Source organism: Canis lupus, chromosome 10 (assembly GCF_011100685.1).
Source record: "Canis lupus familiaris isolate Mischka breed German Shepherd chromosome 10, alternate assembly UU_Cfam_GSD_1.0, whole genome shotgun sequence".
Taxonomy (NCBI): domain Eukaryota; kingdom Metazoa; phylum Chordata; class Mammalia; order Carnivora; family Canidae; genus Canis; species Canis lupus.
The window spans coordinates 21514299-21535299 of record NC_049231.1 but is presented as its reverse complement, the minus strand read 5'-3'; the positions used below and the strand labels follow the sequence as shown (position 1 = coordinate 21535299).

Here is a 21001-nt window from a genome sequence, read left to right as displayed (position 1 = left end):
AACATCCTGCCCGTTGGCTGCTCTCGGGGCGCTAACATACCCTCCTTTCCCTCTACTCTTTCTCTATACATACGACCTTGTCTTTGCTGAACTCAAGCCCGCTGTCTTGCATTCGCTACGAACCCAAGTTCCTCCCATCAGAGGCAACCAAAGTCACACTCAGGTGTTACATTCAGACACGCCGTGACATCAGAGCCACTCTTCCCACTGCCACCGCTCTTAGCGGGATGCCCATTCCTCCTCCTCGTCACAAGCCCAAGTGTCTATCAGGACTCTCAGTTGCCACCAGCTCTGGTCGATATAAATGGAAAGAAGTTCATTGCAACGGTCCTGGACGGCCTGCGGAATGATCAGGAACAGCACAGACCAAGCCTAGAAGCTGGGCTAGACCAGGGACATCTGGAGGGAAGCCAGGCCACAGCCAAATTCAGGCCACAAAGCCAGTCAGGTGATGTCACCGCCACCCACCGCGGAGCCCCTCAATGCCACGCTTGCTCTGCTGCCAGCACAGAGCCCAGAAATTCCACATTCTTGCTGCTGCTGCTTCTGTCAACAAAAGGGATTTGCCACCAACCAAGCCTCTTTCCATTACCAGCTCCCACTACAAAGTCTGGGGCGGGTGTGGGTGGTTAGCCCCCCTCGGTCACGAGCCAGCACCCCGGTTTCAAGGAGAAGGATGAGCTTAGGCTCCGTAGCGGGAAGAGAGCAGGTCTGCCTCGTGAGGCTCTTCGGTGGGGTCTTCCTCCAACAAAGGGGGAGCACATGGTCGATATTGTTGTAACCCTGCAACCCAGACTAACAGGGAGGCTTCGAGATCCCCATTCTGAAGCAATGTCTCTGGCAAACAACGAAAGACACGTGGATCTGTGCTGGAACAAGCAAAAACCCCAACAAAAGGCAATCCAAGTTTCCACCACTGTCCCCAAAGCATCGGGGCAGCTTCTCCAGAACCCAATCAGTTTAACAAGATTTTATTTATTTATTCATGAGAGACACAGAGAGAGAAAGAGGCAGAGACACAGGCAGAGGGAGAAGCAGGCTCCATGCAGGGAGCCTGACGTGGGACTTGATCCGGGTCTCTAGGATCAGGCCCTGGGCTGAAGTTGACACTAAACCGCTGAGCCACCCAGGCTGCCCCAGATCCTCTCATTTTTGTTAAAATAAAATTACATCTGCTTCAGCATGTAAAGCTTCCTGCCTGCCACCCCCCCACCCCCGCCCACAACCGAACCACAGGAGCTCCGTGCTTTTAATCTTTTTGACTATCATTCTTCCCTCTTCCACTTAACTACTTTTAGGACAGCCCAAATACCTTGCCTGGTCCCCCAAAGACAAAATCTCCTTGGCTTTTCTGTTCGCTGGACTTCTTTCCACTTTGGGGGGCACTGCAGCTCCAGTCTTCAAAGCAGAGCACAGCCCCTCAGGACCTATGTGTTACCATATAAAATTAATGATTATGGTTTCATGTGAATTTGCCTTGATCATGCTGATCCACAGAGTCCCAGGACAGCTGAGGTTCTAGAATTTTCTGAAACGTTGTATGCTCCCCCTTCTCCTTCGCCCTCCCTGGCTCCAGTGTCCATTTACGACGTCCCAAGACCATGACAAATACCACCTCTTCCTCACCCCTCTCTCTCTCCCTGTAGCAGTCTGCTAAAGCTGCATAACAAAACACCCCAGACTGTGTGGTTTGAGCAACAGAAATATATTCTCTCACGGTTCCAGAGCCTAGACCCCTGGGACCAAGACGTGAGCAAGGTTGGCTTCTCCTGAGGCCTCTCTCTTGGAGATGGCCTTCCTCTCATGTCTGCACATGGTCATCCCTCTGTAAGTGCTCCTGTACTAATCTCGTCTTATAAAGACCCCGCTCTTAATGGATTGAGGACTGCCCTAATGACCTCGTCTTACCTTACTTACCTTTTTAAAGGCCCACCTCCAAATATGCTCACAATGGAAAGGTACTGGGACTTAGAACTTCAACAGATGCAGATTATGGGGGGCGGGGGAGACCCTAATTCAGCGCCCAACACTAGCCGACCACCTGGCACTGTGCCGGGCGGGCACGGTGGGGTAGTTAGGCACACCTGGGCGGCCTCCCAGCTCTGCTGCTGGTCCGCATGAAGCTGGCAGCTTCCTCCACGATTGTGCCTCGCTCCCTGTGAAATAGGGGTCACACAATGGGGGACACGCCTTCCTCTCGGCTGGCCATGTGAGTGAAATCAGGTCGAAGGCCTGAGGCTCGCCAGGGCACTGGACGTGTGGAAATTAATATTGTGAGGAGGTGGTCATGGCCTTCCCTGGTCAGGGGCTTCCCTGGTCAGGGGCTTCCCTGGTCATGGCCTTCCCTGATGACCCAGAGTTGTCACCAGACGTGGAGGCACCCAGCGTGGGCCTCTCCAAGAGCGGTCACTCCCCTGACCGTGAAAGCAAACACGCATCCAGGAGAACCTTGATTTGGTGCCCCGCCGCGTGGGAGTTCAGGAGAGAGGTGTTTGCTGGGGGCCCCGGGGAGGCCGGGGGTCCTCCGTATCTTGTGTGTCATTATTGATTGTTTACGTATATTTGACATAATTGGGTATCTCTGATTTTCTGCAGCCTCATCGAGGGGAAAGGACTGGTTTCTCATTTGTCGCTCTAGTCACGCCATTGCCCCTAGGACCTTCCCAGTAAGGAACAGACCCCAGGGTGAGAGTGGAGAAGGGACCCAGAGAAGCCAGGGAGGGGACCCAGGGGTGCAGGTGGTCAAATGGCAGCAGGAGCCTGAGGAGAACAGAGCCCAGGGAGCCACACGGGGTGTCAGGGGCTCTGCCATCTTCCAGGCCCGGAAGGGTGGGGGTGCCAAGGGCAGCCAGTGGTTCCAGGGCGGGGCACCCCTGCAGGAACCACAGGAGGCTTGTCCTCCAGAGTCAGGGCAGCGCCAGAGCCATTTGTTTTCTGACTTGGAGAAAAACAGTCCACATGTGCCAACAATGATCTTTCAAACAAACGGAGAGCAATTTGTTATGGGCGGTGGGGAGCATTGAGTCCTCTGGCTTCTCTGCGATGACGGGAGAAAGCTGGGCTGTCACAGAGGGACATGACAAATGGCTTCCTGCTTGGAGCAGAATCTGGGGTGGGGGTGTCATCTTACCCCGGCCCGGCGGGGGGGCTGTCAGGTGGAGGGGGGACTACCTGGTCCCTAATCTCCTCAGTGGAACCTCTCTGAAGACCAGTCCCATCTTCTGCAAACCGCACGCAACATCCTGCTTCTCAAGTTTTTTGACTTCTACGTAGAGATCCAGAGGGAAAATGGTTAGAACTTAGGGCCAGAAGAAGCTCGTCTCTCCTGATGAAAGGGTGCACGTTCTTTGGTCACAAAACAGGAGTTGTTTAAGTGCTCATAATTTAAATTTTACTTTGCTTGCCCAAAAGTTACTTTGGTTGTCAAGTTTAGGTAGGTATAGGGATTATACACTCCAGGTTTCTGGTACAATTATTCTTTCTGTTGCAACTGTTTCCAAAAAAGAAAAGGAAAGAAAGAAAGAAAGAAAGAAAGAAAGAAAGAAAGAAAGAAAGAAAGAAAGAAAGAAAGAAAGGAAGAAAGAAAATTTAAATAAGAAAATTTTCATTAGTAAACACAATATCCAATTTCTTTTAGTTCCCTTTTGATCTTTAGCTACATGAATATAGCTTTTCTAGGGTTGTAATTGCAGGCTCACACTCACACTCAATTTTGTTTTGTTTTTTTTTTTTTTTTGCTGCTTTTGTTTTGTTTTGTTTGTTATTTTTACATAATATTAGTTCACAAAGATCATATTTCCACTGGGGCATCCTATTCAGTCTTTTCCACAATGGTGCAATATTCTCCGGAACCACGGAATATCGGTAGAGTTGAATCTAATCCTATGCACCATAAATAGGCTATTGTCGGACATTGCATTTTTTTCTAGATCGCTCACTATAATAAACAATTGTGTTATTACAAAAACAAATGAGCAAAGGTTATGAAAGAAGTCACGAAGAAAACAAATACAAATGGCTAATAAGCCCATGAAACATGTTCAAGCTCTGGGGTGATACATCAGACGATGATTGATGATATATTGAAACAGCAAGACGCCCCGCGCTCTTGCCCGTGGACAGAGCCCAAATTAAACAAAGATGTTGCTCAGTGCTGGAGCTGTGGTGGAGAGACTCCGGGCTTGGCTGTGTCCCTCCCATTCACAGGGATGTGAATCGGTCCATGTCTGGGGGCAGCAATTGGTCTCCTAGGGCACCCTCTTCTAGGCTAGATGCTGAGCCTACAACATGCAGGTTTCTTTTTAAAAAAGATTTTATTTATTTATTCATGAGAGACACAGAGAGAGGCAGAGACACAGGCAGAGGGAGAAGCAGGCTCCATGCAAGGAGCCCGATGTAGGACTTGATCCCAGGACCCCGGGATCACCGCCCAAGTGGAAGGTAGACGCTCAACCGCTGAGCCACCCAGGTGTCCCAAACACAGGGGTTTCACTCATTCATTAAACACTCCCCCCTGACCCCCCAATTTAAATGCCCTAAATGTCCAGTCCCCAGGGGAGTGGTGAAGCACTATTCAGGGGTCCGGTGAAGCACTATTCAGGGGAGTGGTGAAGCAAACATGTGTCCGGTGTTCACACTATTCACTCACTAGATGTGTAATAAAGGTTTCTTAATACGACAGGGAAATGTTTGTGCTACAGTGTTGGGTGACACACTGAACCTTGATACAAGTCGCTCTCAGACCAGCCCAAGACTGGGACTCAGCCAGCCTGGTTTCAAGTCCTGGCACTGCCCATCACCTAGTTGTGAGCATTTGACCGGTGACCTCGCCTCTCTGAGCCTCGGTTTCCTCATCTGCAGAAGGTGAGCACTAAGGTCTCCTAAGGCTGTCGTGGTAACAAAACAACGTGTCGTGTGCACGGCACATGCTGCACCTTCTCTGAACTATAAATTCTCTCCGGGGTCCTCTTATCCTCCCATGCCTTAAAAAAGAACGAAAACAAAAACAGAAGCACAAATCTTCAATGTGTCTCCAGCTCAGAGCTCCCCACCCACTCCCGTCTAAGTGCCTGCGGGACCCTGCCACGCGCGTGTGCCTCGGACACTGCCCACCACTCAGTCCTGCGGAGTGGCCCAGGGCAGGGAACCCTGCTCATTTGTCAAAGGCCAATCCCAAGCCACCTCTTTTGGGAGGGGTCCTTAGCCTAGGAATTGGCAAGTGACCCCCTTTCGGGAGCATTCTTAGGCTCTCTGCAAACCTCCAACTTAGGTTGGAGGCATCAGTGAAGACGTGCATTTGCTGCCTTTTTGTTTTTTATTTTTGACTCAAACGTTCATTTAGGAAAGAGCAGAGCCTGAGCGAACAGCTGGATGAACTGTCACATGGTGAACCCAACCTTGTAACCAACGCCAGGATTTACAAAACAGATCCCAACCAGGCCCCCCAAAGGCCCCCTTGTGCTCCCCAAGGACCATCACTCTCCTGACTTCTAAGCTGTTCTCGTCCTTCACATAGACGGATCATGTAGAATGTTCTCTAGTGTGTGCCTCCATGGCTGCCCTGTGTCTGTCAGGCCCATTCTTGCTGCAAGAACCCCTCAGCACCCACTTCTCAGAGCTGTGTGGCCCTGGGAGGTGCCACTGCCCCAGGATGTTTTCATTCTAGTGCTGGGGATGTCTGGCAGTTCCTAATTAGAAGCTGTTCTGAATAGTGCTCGTGCTGTTATCAACACCCTACTACCTGACTTGCCATGCACACTTAAACCTGTGTGCATTTTTGCTGGGTGTGAACGTGGGAGTGGGGTGACTGGATCAGGGGGTCCATACATTCAACTGAGTGGTGTTCTCATGGCTTTCCTCTCATCGCTCCACACCTTCGCTTGCGCTAGTTTTTTGTTTTTTGTTCTTTTTTAACACAAATGCATTTATGGTCCTACCGGACTAATGCTCCTTGGGTCACCACTGCCTGGTTGCAGCCATGAATTCCCACACAAAGAGGTCACTCCTGCAGGCCCAGCCCAAAGGCTGCTTCCTCTCCTTCCTCTCTGCAAGTCCAATCTCTTCCTCTGCGCTTGGGGGGTGGGGAGGGCTCCTGGGTTCAACGCGTTCCCCTGGGGTTGGGATGCTGCTGCGAGTTCCTCTGGCCCGACGGGCGGCCTCATGAGGGCAGAACCAGGTGGCAGGACGGCAGGACGCAGCTGGGGCAGCCGGGGGGCTTGCAGGCCGCGGGGGCATCCGTGAGCGCAGCGCGGCCCAGGGCGGGAAGCGACCACGGGGGGGGGGGGGGCGGGGCTTTGCTCCGGGAGCCCCCCTCCCCCTGCCTCCGAGGGACACCGTCCTGTGTCCCCCCCAGAAGGCGCCTGACCCCTGGGGACCCCTCGCCACCTTGGTCCCCGACTCCCCCCACCGCCTCCCTTTCCGCGGAGCCGGGAGGAGCTAACCTTTGGTACCCAGCGCGCCCCTGGGCGGGCGGGTGGGGAAGGGATCGGGTTTCACCGGCGCCGAGGTGGGGAGGGGAGGGAGAGGGGGAGGGCGGCCGGGATGGGGTGCCCCCCTCCTCGGCTCCCACCGGGGAGAGGTTTGGGGGTCCCCGCTCCCGCCCCCGGCCGTGGCCCCGCGCGCCCCTCGGGGGCCGGGGTGGCGGGGGTGGCGGGGGCCCGCGGGGGGGGGCGGGCCGGGAGGAGGGGAGGGGGGGGGGGGGGGGGAGGGAGGGGGGGAGGGCCGGCACCCGGCGCCCCGCGGCCCCGCCCCCGCCGCGCCCTCCTCGGGGCGGGATAATTGAACGGCGCGGCCGGGGCGCAGCGTTGGCTGCGGAGGCCCGGCCGGAGCGTGGAAGCCAGCAGCCCGCCCCGCGCCCCGCGCCCCGCGCCCCGCGCCCCGCGCCCCGCCTTTGTCCGCCGCCGCCCGCCGCCCGCCGGCCCCATGGAGCGCGCCGCGCCGAGGACCGTCCCGCTGCCGCTGCTGCTGCTCGGCGGCCTCTCGCTGCTGGCGGCCCGAGGTAGGGGCGCCCCAGCCCGCGGCCCCGCTCTCCCGCGAGCCCCGAGCCCCGAGCCCCGAGCCCCGAGCCCGGAGCGGTGGGAGTGTTGGGCCGGGCCGTCCTGGGTGCTGCGCGCCGGCCGCGCCCTCCCCGCGCCCCACTCCGGGCTCTGGTCCCAATCGCCGTGACCTGGGCCAATTGTTTTAAAGAAGCCGTTTCCTCCTCCCGGACCCATCCTCCTTCTCCTGCCCCCCCCCCCCCCCCCCCCCCCCCCCCCCGCCGAGTGCCCACCCATCTTCCCACCGGGGCGACGTTGGGAGGTTAGGGAGAAGCCCTAGCTGGTGGTTGTGAGCCCCTGGGTGCCCTGCTCTGCGGTCCGAGCGCCCTGCGCATCTGCTCGGCCGCCCCCACCTCCACCTCTCCGTAGGGGCTGTTGTACCCAGCTCGTTGGTGAGAAAACTGAGACCCGGGACAGTAGTTTGTCCAGGGGACAAAGCCAGTCATGGGTTAGGGGGTGGGCTTGAAAAATCAGAAAGGAAGAGCGCAGTCTGCAGATTTTTATGGTGATAGCCAGTGTGGAGAAACCTCTGCCTGCCCTCCTGGGACATAGAGGGCCTCAAGACCGGGGCTGGGCAAGGCTACACACAGCTGGGGCTGGGGACAGGCCACTGCCAGACCCACCCACCCAGGGCAAGGGGCCAGAGTGCTGCGCCCAGGACTGGCAGCGTGGGGATGGCCCTTGGCCCTTCTTTCCCCCTTTATCCTCAAGGCCCAGCTCCTGGGGGTGGGGGTGGGGTGGCCACTGGGCCCTGTGGATTAGAGCCACAGTGGGTGAGCCCGAGCCATGGCCTCTGACCTCTCTGCTGACCTGTGACTCATCACTCATTAGTCAGGCCTCCCTGCCTGGAGGCTTTGTTCTTCCTGGGGCCAGGCCCAGACAAGAGCCCTGACCACCTTCACAATCCCAGATGCTTTATCTCGTGCTTAGTTTTGTTTCTTTGCAAGTCTTCTGTGACCACCCTCCTGCTTGGTCAGAAGGTCACCGGGGAGAGGTTGGGGGCAGAAGGCAGAGCCCTGCAGGGGTTTCTTGGCTTGCTCACTGCTTGCAGTAGGTCCAGGAGCTCTGGCTCTGGGGAGTGGGGCATCTCATGGGGGACATGGCATGGGAGGCACAGGGCTCCAGCTTGGCAGAGAGCCATTCTGCACCCCCCCCAACACACACACTCTGGGCTCACAGGAGGCTTGTTGAAAGAGATGGTGCCTGAGCAGGAGCTGGTCAGGCAGGCAGAGGGAGGAGGGGCATTTATCACAGTGGCTGGAGTGAAAGCCCCAGGGGGGCTCCCTTTGGAGGCCACACAAGACTCTTGTTGGAAGTAGAAAGGGCCCCAGGGCCCCTGTGTATTTTACAGACGGGTAACTGAGGCAGGCCCAGCGAGAAGGCATGGTAGAGAGAACTCGGGTAACTGAGGCAGGCCCAGCGAGAAGGCATGGTAGAGAGAACTCTCTCAAGCCTGAGTGCCCCCATCCCCCACCACGGTGCTGTCCTGCCCACTGTGTGAGCAAGTTCCTCTGTGGCCTGGTGGGGGCCTGGCGGGGTCTGCCTCGGAAGGACTCAGGCTGGAGGGGCTCCCATCTTCTTTATCCAGAAGGCCCCTGACTTCAGGCCTCTGTGCTAAAGGAGACCTGCTAAGTGCACACCCAGGCTGGCGTGGCCTTCTGTTTCTTTTGGGGTGGCCCCCTCTTTTGAGTTTGGCATGGTCTGGGGAGAGGGAGCTGGAGCTCGTGGGTCTGTGTCTGGAAGCCTGGAAGCTGTCAGGTTCCCTGCGGTGACACAGTCCCACCCCCACCCCCCAAGGGCCATGGGGGGCACGAGGAAATGTCATTGGAACCAGTCACGGGGAAAGGCCATCCTGTGGGGAGCCCTGTAGCTGAACCTCCCTTGGCCTGGCCCCCACGATGCAACAGGGCACTGGTCTTCCGTGCCAAGGGACAGTGCCGAGCCACCGCCTGTCCCGTGTCTGTCTGTCCTGTTGGGCTTTGCCGATGGCGGGGTGGGAGGGAGTGGAGAGGAGGAGGGCATTTGGGAGAGACAGCCGCGCTTTCTCCAAGACTTTCTTGGCCTCTGGCTGCAGCGGGCAGCGTTTCCGACTGATTACAGAGCAAGGCAAGGCGCTGGGAGGGAGAACAAAGACGGGAGAGGGCTTGGCTTGGAAGCACATGGCCTGCGCCGCTGCTGGAACTTTCCCAGGCTGGTGGTGGGGGCTGGACAGGCTGGAGTGGGGGTGCTGCTGGAGTGCTGAATGCGTAGAGAAGAGACTTGGGGTCCCCCAGGGTGGGGGGCAGCCCTGCATCCTCTCGTGTGGGGGTGTCCAGGTGACACCTTCTCCTGGCACTGCCTGGGACCCCCCCCCCGCCTCCCTAGTGCAGGACCCCGTTTGCCACCCCTTCTGGACAGTGGTGTGCGGGGCCAGGGGGGATGCGAAAGCCTGGCTCCCTCATCTTGGGGTCCCAGCGGGCCGGCACGAGCTTCTGTGGGCCGGGAAACAACTTTGCCTGTATCCGGTGGTTTTCTCATTTGTAAAATGAAGATAACAGAAACCTTCTTCCTGGCCTGCCCTGGGGACTGAGGGAGAGATGGGGGGGGGCCCTGCTCGCCGAGGCAGCCGGATTAGTATCACCTGGTATTTGCGTGGCCCCCTCCCTGGGTAAGACAGGGTCCTTTCCCCACAGAGAGCTCTGAAAGTCCTACTGAATTCCCCGGGACGGCTTGGATCCAGCAGCTGTCGAGAGCCAGAGCCAGAGCTGTGCTGGGGAAGGGGACGCCGGTGGCCTGGGCCAGCCTCCTCCAGCATCCGTGCGCTGGGTATCTGCTCTATGCCGGACGCTGTTCTAGATCGTGGGGAGACGGCCAGGAAGAGTTGAGGCCTGGCCCTTCTGCCCGAGGGGCTCCCACCCCGCTGGAGGGCCAAGAGTCAACAGGTCATTAGGAACCAACCCCATAGGCCGAGAGTCAGGGAAGAGTCAGGGAAGATCTCCCGAAGGACACAGCCTGCAACTGGCAGGTGTAGGAGGAGCTGACTGGGCTTCTGGGAAGCATGGCCAGGAGGATGGTGCTCCGGGCGGAGGGAAGCACACGGGTAAACACCCAGAAGGCGACAGGGCACATGGACACATGTCCTCTTCCCTCCGCTTCCTTTGAAGGCAGGACTCTGAGCAGTGGGCACAGTGGGTGGCACAGCCTTGCGGATAAAGTCACACGAAAACAGGCCCACTAGTATCCCAGCCATCTCGCCAGTGTGTTTGATACAAGGAAAGCCTCGCCTTTGCAGCACATCACATTGTAACAATTTGATTAATAAAAGCTTTTACAGACTCCAGTGTCCTTGTAAGGACCTCAGATGTGGCCACCTAACCAAACGGGGACACCCATGATGGCAACTTTCCTGGGATTGGAGACCCTTTGGCCTGGAGGGGGCTTGGCGATGAGAGGGTGTGGCGGGGAGGCTGGTGAGGTCATCGGCCCAAAGTCACAGCGGGCTGGGCGCTGTAGACTGGCCCTCGTCCTCCTGGGCCGCCTCCGTTAGCCCTCGGGCTGGTCCTCACAAGGCTCTGGGTCAGGATGGAGTCAGGTGCCTGTTGTTCCAGCTGCCTGCGTGTTATCAAGAGGTGGGGGTGGGCCCTCAAAGGAGGTGAGGAGACTGGTCCCAATTCCGAATGTGACCGATCCCATGCTCTCTTCTTCTGTTTCCTGAAGTACGGAGAACACACCCTGCTCTAGGAAATTATTATAATTGACCTATTTTTACATTAGTCTCTTTTAGTCCTCTCAACAATCCTATGAGGAAGGTGCTGTCCTTATTTTCATTTTAGGGACATATAAACGAAGGCCCAGGGCAGTTAAGTAACTTGCCTGGGAAACCCAGTGGTGAATGGAGGGCTGGGATGCAGGAGCCCCGCTCCTGACTGCTCGGCCGTCTTGCCTTAAACCTAACGGTGGGGGGTGGGGACAAAGCGGGTGGGACAGTACTTGAATCCCATACACAAGTGCATGTGTGACGGGGTCCTGAGGAAGAACAGGTGTTTCCCATACATGGGAACCATAGAACCCTTGCGGGGCTCGTGGCTGGCTTGGTGTAGGACATGATCCCCGAGGTGACGGCACCTGTCTTATTTCAGGTTAGTGGACAAGCCTGTCCTGCCTGTTCTGTCCTGGGAAGCCAGTGGCCGTGGTGGTGGAGGGCTGTTTGCTCCGGTACCCAGCCCAGGGTCTGGCCATAGACCTGCCTCTCCCTTGGATGTGGCCCAAGTCAGGCCCTCCTTGCTGCCATCTCAGGGTGGGCTCAGGAGCCCCCAAGGAACCTATGTTGACCATGCTCCCCCTGCTTCAGGGGGAGGCGGTGCACGCAGGGATGGATGCCTCTGGCCACAGGACGCTGGGTGAGGTCTTGAACTGTCCACAGGGTAGAAAGTCGCCCCTTTCCTGGCATCTTTATAAAGGAAAATATTCTTGGCTGGTCCTGGGTTCCAGACACAACAGGGCGGGCCCGACATCTGGAGAGGACGGCCCTGGAAATTGTTTAGGTCATTTTCCTGCTTAATCTGGCCCCAGGCTTGCCAAGCGATCCAGCCAGAGGGCTCCGCTGACACGGCCAGTGCCGGGAGTAGGGACGCTGGACTCCCGCCCACCCTGTTGCTGACTCTGGGGAGACCCACCTGCCAAGGGCCCGGGTTACTGCTCCTGAGAGCCAGGGGCCGAGCCTTCTTTTCTCCACATTGGCGGGTCTGTGATGTGTATAGTTCCCTGCACTGCCAGCCTCGGGCCACTCAGGGGGGACACCACGCAGCTGGCAGTCTGGGCCCTTTAGGGGATCCAGAGAACCAGCCTTGGGGGCTGATGGGAGCCCGGGATGGGCTTTATGGTGGGCATTTGAGGAGAATGTGGGAAGAACAGTTTGCCTATCAGCCCATGGAAGCCACAGGTCAGCTGGTCCACTCCTTGTATAGGTGGGGGAACAGGCCTAGGAGGAGAAGGGAGGTGATAAGTGGTGTCATGAATCCGCTCAGTTCTTGTCAGCAGATGTTTCCTGAGTGTCCCTCATGAGCTTGGCCTGGCCCCTGAGGAGCTCTTCATAATGCCTCTATCATTTGTCAGTTCTCAGCAAGCTCGAGGCCCCAGGACACGGGACAGACACGGTCCCTGCCTCGTGGAGCTTGTGTGCTGTGTGGGTCTCATGTGGCTCCAGAACAAATGACTGCAAACTGAGCAGCTTAGAGCAACAGAGGCCTAGCCTCTCACCGTCCCGGCGGCCACAAGTCAGATATTACGGTGTCTGCAGGGCTTTGTTCTCCACCAAGGCTCTGGGCGGGGGGTGGGGGGGGTGTCCATCCTTGCCTCTCCCAGCTCCTGGGGGCTCTTGGTGTGCCTGGGCTCGTGGGTCCCTCTTTCTTCACGTTGCTTTTTCTTCCACCGTGTGTCTCTTCTAAGGATACTTGTCATGGGATTTGGGGTCACCCACATGATCCAGGAGGATCTCATCTTGAGATATTTATTTATTTTTTTACGATTTTATTCAGTTATTCATGAGAGACACAGAGAGAGGGAGAGACACAGGCAGAGGGAGAAGCAGGCTCCCTGTCGGGAGCCTGATGCAGGGCTCAATCCCAGGACACCGGGATCACGCCTTGAGCTGAAGGCAGACGCTCAACTGCTGAGCCACTCAGGTGCCCTCATCTTGAGATCCTAATTACACCTGCAAAGACCCTTAATCCAAATAAAGCCACATTCCAGGGTTAGGACGTGGATATATCATTTTAGGGGCCACCGTTTAAGGCATCGCACATACTAACAGCAAACCCAGAAACACATGCCCTCCCGGGGCTGTATCAGTAGGAATCAGTGCTGCAATGACCCTGACATGCCATGACGAGGACAGCAGACAAAGGTGCCTCTCAAGTGGGTGGATGGGGAGGTGATACCTAGCTGAGGTGTGAGTGGTGGGGAGCTGTCTGCAAAGACCTGAGAACAGCATTTGGACAAAAGGAGCAGCTAGCCCAAGGCCCCAGGTGGGATCAGATGTATTGGAGGGACCAGAGGGGAGTGTGTGCCCCTGGGAAAGAGTGGCGGGGAGCAGAGGGTGGCCGAGATGGGAGGGTCTTAAAAACTAGGATGCAGACTGTGGGTTTTATCCAAAGTGAACTAGGAAGTTGCTGGAGGATTTGAAGCAGAGAAGTGACACTGACTCAGGTTTCTAGAAGTCATCTGGACTGCCGCTTGGTGAGTGGACTATGGGCAGACAAGGGGGGGTCAGAATAAGCCAGTGTGGGGGCTTCTGCAGGGTCCCCGGCTAAAGCTGCCCTGGGTGGAGTGATAGTCAGGGGGCTGCTGGGAAGTGCAAAGATCTAGGGTGCCTGGTAGCTCGAGTGGACAGGACTTGCATGGGATGAGCATGGAGGGTGAGGGAGAAGGATGGTTCAGGCTGACCCCGTTACTGTGGTGTGAGCAGAAGGGTGGGTGGTGGTTGCTAATAACTGAGCTGGAGATATGCTTCTGATTTTGACACGATGTCTCTCTGCAACCCACTCCTGTCATTTCCCCCCCATTATCCATGAAGGGGGATGTGAAGCGACCAAGGCCCAAAGAGGCCAAGTCGCACACCTGTGTTGCTGTGTGGAGCCACCAGGATTCAAACCTGGAAGCATGGCTCTCAAATGTGTTCTTTTTTTTTTTTTTTTGCTTTAAAGATTTTATTTATTTATTCACGAGAGACACACACAGAGAGAGGCAGAGACACGGGCAGAGGGAGAAGCAGGCTCCATGCAGGGAGCCCGATGGGGGACTCGATTCTGGGACCCCAGGATCACACCCTGAGCCGAAGGCAGACGCTCAGCCACGGAGCCACCCATGGGCCCCCCCAAATTGTGTTTAGGAACAGCAGGGCAGCAAACCTCCTCCTCTCTCTTGCTGCCTGGAAGTCTTGATTCTGGAAAGTTCTGCTCCGGCGGCAGCCAGTTTCCTTCCGCGTGTTACCAGAGTGTGTGTGAGCTTTAGAGTCCGAGCCAGACTCCAAGGCCACCTCTGTGTTTGCTCTGTGGCATCAGGCGACTTGCTTAATCTCTCCCTGACCCCCTGTTTCCTCGAGCTGCCAGGATGCCATGAGATCATTCGTTCTTTTACAGGAATCGATTGAGGGCCTGCTCGGAGGCCGGCGTGGGGCAGGGTGCAGAGCTTGTCCCAGCCCTCGTGGCACTAAGTACACACGCAGTTAATCATTTGTGCTGGTGCTGGGAAGTTCGAGGTGCACAGAGACCATAGAGCATAGAACTACCGTGTGTGTGTGTGCACGCGCATGTAGGGGTTTAGTTGGGGAAGACTTCTGGAGGAAGAGACCTTTGAACCGACGTGGGTGTGAATGAGCTGGTCCCAGGAAGGGAGTGGACACGGGACCACCCAGCTCCAGCTTACAAAGGCCAGGTGTAGAGGACACATGACAGGTGGCCAGAGAGTGCAGGGGGCAACCAGGGGAGACGGCCCTGCAGGGTGGGCTGCCGTAGAGACCTCAGGAGGTGAGGACGGCCCCCGTGTCCACTGCCCTTGGTCGCTCGCAGGAGGTTACTGCCTGGAGGGAGCGATCTGGGAGCTGCCTCTCCTCTCCTTCCCAGAGATGTGCCTTCTGGTCCCTCTCTTGTGCTGCCTCCTGTCGCTGGTTCTCTGCCCGAGACCCCTGTCTGTCTGTGACACGTGCTGTGTGTGATGGTTTGAGGCACCTGCCGCCCTTGTGTGGAGCCCTGAGAGCAGACTCCAGCATCCCCCGCACCCCACCTCCTGGGCCGGTCAGGTGCCCCTGAAGGGGGAGATGGCTCCGTCCTTATCCTAGACCTGCAGGGGATGTGGAGGTACCAGGCACCAGACCCCAGTGACAATTACCTGGTGTCTCCCTGGGCTGTCCCTATGAGGACAGTCTCCTCCTGCCTTTCCACCTCTGGATCCCTCTCCCCAAGCCACAGCCTGCACATGGAAGGGTCATAAGAGGGGCTTTTTTCTTTTTTCTTAAGATTTTGTTTTTAAGAAATCTCTACACTCAACGTGGGGCTTGACCTCACAACCCTGAGATCAAAAGTCATGTGCTCTACCAACCGAGCCAGCCGCGGAGGGGTGTTTTGAATGCACAGAGGACGTGGGACAGCATGAGAGCAGTGGCCAAGGGTTGGGGAGGGCCCCTTGCAGGGGTGGGCTGAGCCTTCCAGGGTTTTCTGTTTGGTTGCAGTTTCCTGTTGCTTGTACGAGAAAAACAAGAAAATGGACTTGCTAGCCAGCCTCTGATGCCGCACCTTCTCCCCCTTCTCATTTATGCACCAGAGCTTATCACTTTTTTGTTTTGCCAAACAAGACTGTTAAAATAGAAAGCAGAGATCCAGCCAATCACCACCACAACCATTCCATATACATACAGGATGTTTGGAGGGGCAGGGTCTCCGAATAAAAGAAATAAATAAAAGACGGCCTTTTAAGTGGGATCAGGCTGGTTTGTGGAAAACCTCCCTTGGCCATTTCCTTTCTCTCCCATTTTGTTGCAATCCAGTGGGAATTTTGTCAGACTGGTGTCCATATGTGTGGCGAGGTTTGGAAAGCCTTCGCTTGACTGCAGGCTAACTTCTCTCCACCCAGTTTATAGATGAGGAGACTGAGGCCTGGCCTTGTGCCAAGTGAAAGGACCCTCATTGGTGGAGCTGTGACCAGACCCCGGGGCCTCTGCAGCTCCAGCCCTGGGCATGTCCCACCGTAACACCCTACACGAAGCAACTTGGCTTACTTCTCACTTGCTCATGGGCCAGTCCAGCGTTGCCCAGAGCCCCTGTGATGATGACAATAGATGGCAGGCTGACATTCTGGAAGCTTCCACCCAAGGAGCAGTATAGAAGCCCTCTAAGTGTCAGCCAGTATCTATAGTGTTGGGAAGAACATGCATGTCTTTACCACTTGATGAGAACATGTGCTGCTCTAGACCGTGAGGCACAGTGTGGCCCTGAACACTTAGCATGCCTTTGGCGTCCATCAAAACCACCAGACTCACAGTCTGCCCTCTAGTCTTTACGAAGCCCTAATTCACCCAGAAGTTTTAGCTGCTGTCTCAGGTGACAGGTGGTATCTGAAGCTGGTGAACCAGGCTATGTCCACATGCTCATCAGTTATTTCTGGCAGGTGTGGCTCTTCCCTGAAGGGAGGTGGTGGGGTGTTGGCCACGAGGCAATGTGTCGGTCTGGAGGGGTGTGTGATTCCCGTGAAGAAGAACGCTCTTCCCATTCCCATTCCTGGTGCAGTAACTTGTGTGACTGTATGATTCCATTTCGAAGACTCTTTCTGTGGTCCGACCCTGATGTAAGCATTTTGCCTGGATTATCCCATCCAGCCTCCCAGCCCAACACTGTAACCTCCTCACTTGACAGGTAAGGAAGAGGAGGCTCAGCGAGGTGGAGGCCGGTCCAGGGCTGGGCAGTTTTAACCCACACATCACCTCCCTTGGAATATCTGAGTCGAAGGCTAATAAGATTTTGCAGCAGAGCTTATTCTTCGTTTATATTTAGTGTAATGCTTTGTGGATCCAATTCACAGTCGGATTACAAGGAACCAGAGGTTAAAAGTGTGCTCCATCGAAGCTTCTGCTCAGAAGGGAGGGAAGTGGTCCGAGAGAGAAGATTGCAGACTGCCGGTGGCCCTGCTTCTCTTAAGAGCACCTGCGGCCCAGCATCGGGCATGCGTGGGCCTCCAGCATGGGCTCACCTGAGGGTGACGTCATCGATATTGGCATTGCTCCCAGGAGTTAGGGATAAAAGAAGCCTCATTTGCTCCATGTGGCTGAGGGCTGTTCAGATGTGGTGGGGTCTCTGCATGGGATTTCTGTGAATCGATGTCCTTCTGGAAGGGCTGCCAGCCAGTCTATGACTGCTGGTTGGCCTGACGCTGTCCACCGCCGTGAAATCCTTGATGGTTGGTGCCAGTGAGATGTGGTGTCCAGTGGGAGGTGTCACCCTGTTCTCTTCTTGCTTCCCAACCCCAGGCCCCCTGGCCCAGCTGTATATCCCCTGTCCGAGCAGACCACTGCCTGGGCTCCCCCCCTCTCTCTTTCCCTTGCACTGACAATGCTGAATTCTTTTTTTTTTTAAGATTTTATTTATTTATTTATTCATGAGACACACACACACACACACACACACACACACACACACACAGGCAGAGACACAGGCAGAGGGAGAAGCAGGCTCCATGCAGGAAGCCTGACGCAGGACTCGATCCCGGATCTCCAGGATCACATCCTGGGCTGAAGGCGGTGCTAAACTGCTGAGCCACCCGGGCTGCCCACAATGCTGAATTCTTAATGTATGTGGTTGGGGAAGTGATGCCAGAAGGATGGCCTCCCTGTCACCCCCCAAAAGCCTTCCCTAGGCTCTTGCTCAGGGTAGAGAGTGAGCCCTGCCCTCTGCTTTCTTTCCTTAACATTTCACCTCTTCCCTGAGGTCACCTGGCTTGCTACGTACAAACCTGTAGCCGCCACCAAACTGCTACAGGGGGAACTGTCTCTAAATAGTATTTTTAATTTATTGTTATTTTTAAAAAAGATTTTATTTATTTAGGAGAGAGAGAGAGAGAGCACAAGAAAGGAGAGCAGCGGAGGGAGAGGTAGAAGCAGGCTCCTCACTGAGCAGGGAGCCCGATACGGGACTCGATCCCAGGACCCCGGGATCACGACCTGAGCTGAAAGCAGACGCTTAACCGACAGCCTCCCAGGTGCCCAAACACTCAATCAATTTTTTTAAATGTGTTTTTTTTTTAATTGCGGTAAAATACACATAACATAAAATTCACCATTTTAAACGTTTTTAAGTGCACGGTTTGGTGACATTAAGTACATTCCCATGGTTGTGCAACCATCACCCCGTCCGCCCCCAGAATCTTTTCATCTCCCCAAACTGAAGCTCTGCGCCCACGGAACAGCTCCCACCCCCCACCCTGTCCCGTAGCCCCTGGCGCCCACCGTCTGTTTTCCGTCTCTGACTGTGGCTCCTCCAGGGACCTCGTAGGTGGAGTCTCACAGGCTTGATCCTTTCCTGACCGGCTTACTTCACTGAGCACGATGTCTTCAACAACCAAACTTTAAACGGAGCTTTTAGTTCATAATTAGGCTCTCGGCTTTTAAACCATCGTGGGGAAGGCCAAGGTCATTTTAACGCAAAGACGCCTGTGTAGCCACTATTCTCCAGGCACGAGGAAGGGTAAGCAATGGTCCAGACTGTCGTGTTCTATGTGGCTTTAGTAGAACAGGAAGCTGGGGTCTCTATCATCCGAACACGGTGCGTAGCAGGTTTTCAGACTATCTATGCAGGCAATGTTTTTTTTTTTTTAAGATTTTATTTATTAATGAGAGACATACAGAGAGAGAGAGGCAGAGACACAGGCAGAGGGAGAAGCAGGCTCTACGCAGGGAGCCTGACATGGGACTCGATTCCGGGTCTCCAGGATCACACCCTGGGCTGAAGGTAGCGCTAAACCGCTGAGCCACCCGGGTGGCCCATGGCAATGTTTATAGTGACCGCTCTTCCCTTGCTACAGAGCAGGGACAGGCGGGGACACCAGCCTGGGCTCCCTACCTAGCACTCCTTCCCTGGGCCACCATGCCTCCTTTCTGCCCTAATGTGATTTTGGTCCCCAGAGTAAAGCTTGTTCACGACAAAGGGGACAAGGATGAAAACAGCAAAGACAGCTCGGAGTCCCTATCGAATTGCGATGGGTCTTGGAAGAGGTGTGTGGGGGGTGGGAGTGACATTGGCCTTGGTGCTTTAGAGACCCTGGGCCCGCCCCAGGGAAAGGAAATGCTTGGGAAGAGCCCAGGGGAAGGTGGGGGAGGGGGCTTTTTTTGTTTCAGAACATAGGTTAATAACAGACCTTCTCTTGGATGGGATGCACATGTCCGTGAAAGACCAACCTGCTGCAGATGGTACCTGTTGACACCTTGAGCCGTGACTCTGGAGAATTCTGCAGGGGGTTCCCCTCTGTCTGCGAGACCCCTCCTTTCCCTGCAGCTCTGATGGGTTGGGGGGCAACTGTCTCTAAGGCCAATAAAGTGGTAATTCTGGAGTCTCAGACCCATGGCCCCAGCGTGTCCTGGGCTCTCAGCAGCCCCACACTAAGGGGTAGTAGGCCCCAATCAGTTGTTATTCCGGGGAGTCATTGACTCCCCGTGAAGAGGTGTGTTTGCAGGCGAACCTTGTACTCCAGGGACAGTCTTGCAGATCCGGCCTGGTTAAGAAGCCTGTGGCCAGTCTGTCCCGTTCAACTAATACTGAGCCTCGCTGTTTGTGCCAGGTGTGGGCGGATGCTACAGGGTCACCGGGAGGACAGAGGTACCATCCCTGCCCCAGAGGAGTTCCTAATTTGCCAGGAGGCAGACCAGACCAGCTTTGGAGGCTGTCAGAACCAAACCTGATGCCTGGCTTTGCCACTCACCTCCCCCAGCCGTGTGACCTTGAGCTAGTTCCTTAACCTCTCTGAGCTGCAATTTTCATACATGCAAAATGGGGAACATAATGAACTGGCCTCACTGGGGGTCTTGTGAGAATCGAGGTAAGTGCTGGGCCCAGCACACAGTGAGCACTCAGCGACAAGCACTCACTGAGCGATGGCAGTGATGGTGGGGAGGCATGATGATGAAGGATATCCCGACAGAGCTGGGTGATATCTGGAGGTGAGCAGGTGTAGGGCTGGACGGAGAAGGACCAGAGCCTCGAGGGGCCAGAGCCCAGGCCCAGGAGCAGTAGAGCGAGAGGTTGGCCTGGAAAGCATCGGGGATTTTGAGTGACAGCTGAGCGCTCCCCCTGGTGTGGGGAGGGCAAGGCATGGTCCGGGGGGGGGATGAGGACGCCCTAGCCTTTATGTTCCCATCCCTGTGTGGTGACTTAGCTCCATTTGGCTTCTTCCGTTCGTAATTATCTTTGAAGTCCAGGTTCCATACCTACAGCCACCGATGGTGACAAGTTTGGTGATAAAACACTTAAGGCATACGCTTTATCTTTTTTTTTTAAGATTTTATTTATTTATTTTTGAGAGACAGAGAGAGAGGCAGACACACAGGCAGAGGGAGAAGCAGGCTCCCTCGGGGAGCCCGATGCGGGACTTGATCCCAGGAACCCCGGGATCACACCCTGAGCCAAAGGCAGACGCTAACCGCTGAGCCACCCAAGCGTCCCCCACAGCATATGCTTTAAAGACAGTGGTGAAAGGGTTAGAGGAGACACAGGAGTAGGACAGCCCCTGGCTGCCTTCTGTGTGCCGGGCACTCACAAGAACCCTGTGACTCAGGGGTCCGAGCCCCATTTCACAGATTGGGGCACCCCTGTGAGGTGCAGACAGTTTCAGGAATTTGCTCCAGGGATGGTGAGCTGCAGAGTAGGCTCGGGGGTGGGGGGACAGGGGCTTGAACCCCCATCTGCCTGATGTTGCCCCTTCCTCCCCGCTGCACTGCTATGCTCCGGAGGGCTTGATAAACAGGGGCTGGCAGTCTCCCTCTGGTCCCTCTGACTTTAAGCCCCAGCTCTCAGCTCATCCTGACATCAGCACCTCTGCCTTGACCAGAAACCCATGAACTTTGGCCAGTTAGCCCAGCTCTCAAGGGCCACCCGTTGGCCACCGGTGCTGGCCCTATACCCTGGCAGCGGTGCTCCAGCTGCGGGGCTGGCAGGGCCGTGTGAGCAGGGAGGCCTTCAGGACAGCTGTCCCCTGCTTGTTCGGAGAGTCTGGAGAATGTCTTCCCTTTGATCCAGCTCCTCTCCTCCCTCTCTGGCCTAAGCAAATACTCAGGACTTTAGGAATGACAGTTTATGAACAGAGATGTCCAGCCCAGAGCTGTTCATTCCTTGAGAGTAAAATATAGGAAGGGATGGAGGTGCCAAGAGAGGGGGCATGGCTTGGAAAAGATGCCTCCTCTGCCCAGCAAGGTGACCCCTTGTGCCCTGCGTGGTGGCATAAAAGGGGAG

At 55.8% G+C, this 21001-nt stretch overlaps 1 protein-coding gene across 5 annotated transcripts in view; it reads left to right on the top strand.

Annotated features, from left to right (window-relative positions):
- The window catches only part of FBLN1 (fibulin 1), a 117322-nt gene that overhangs the window by 26951 nt on the left and 69370 nt on the right, over positions 1–21001 (top strand). Inside the window, exon 1 of one of the 5 annotated variants that reach the window (XM_038550226.1) lies at positions 6883–6997. The exons of 3 other annotated variants lie outside the window; for them this stretch is intronic. In XM_038550226.1, the coding sequence (XP_038406154.1) occupies positions 6922–6997 (76 nt within the window). In that variant the 5' untranslated portion in view covers positions 6883–6921. Of the gene's footprint in view, positions 1–6882; positions 6998–19528; positions 19593–21001 lie in introns of those variants that run through there. One more of the 5 variants, XM_038550227.1, reaches the window with a different exon arrangement.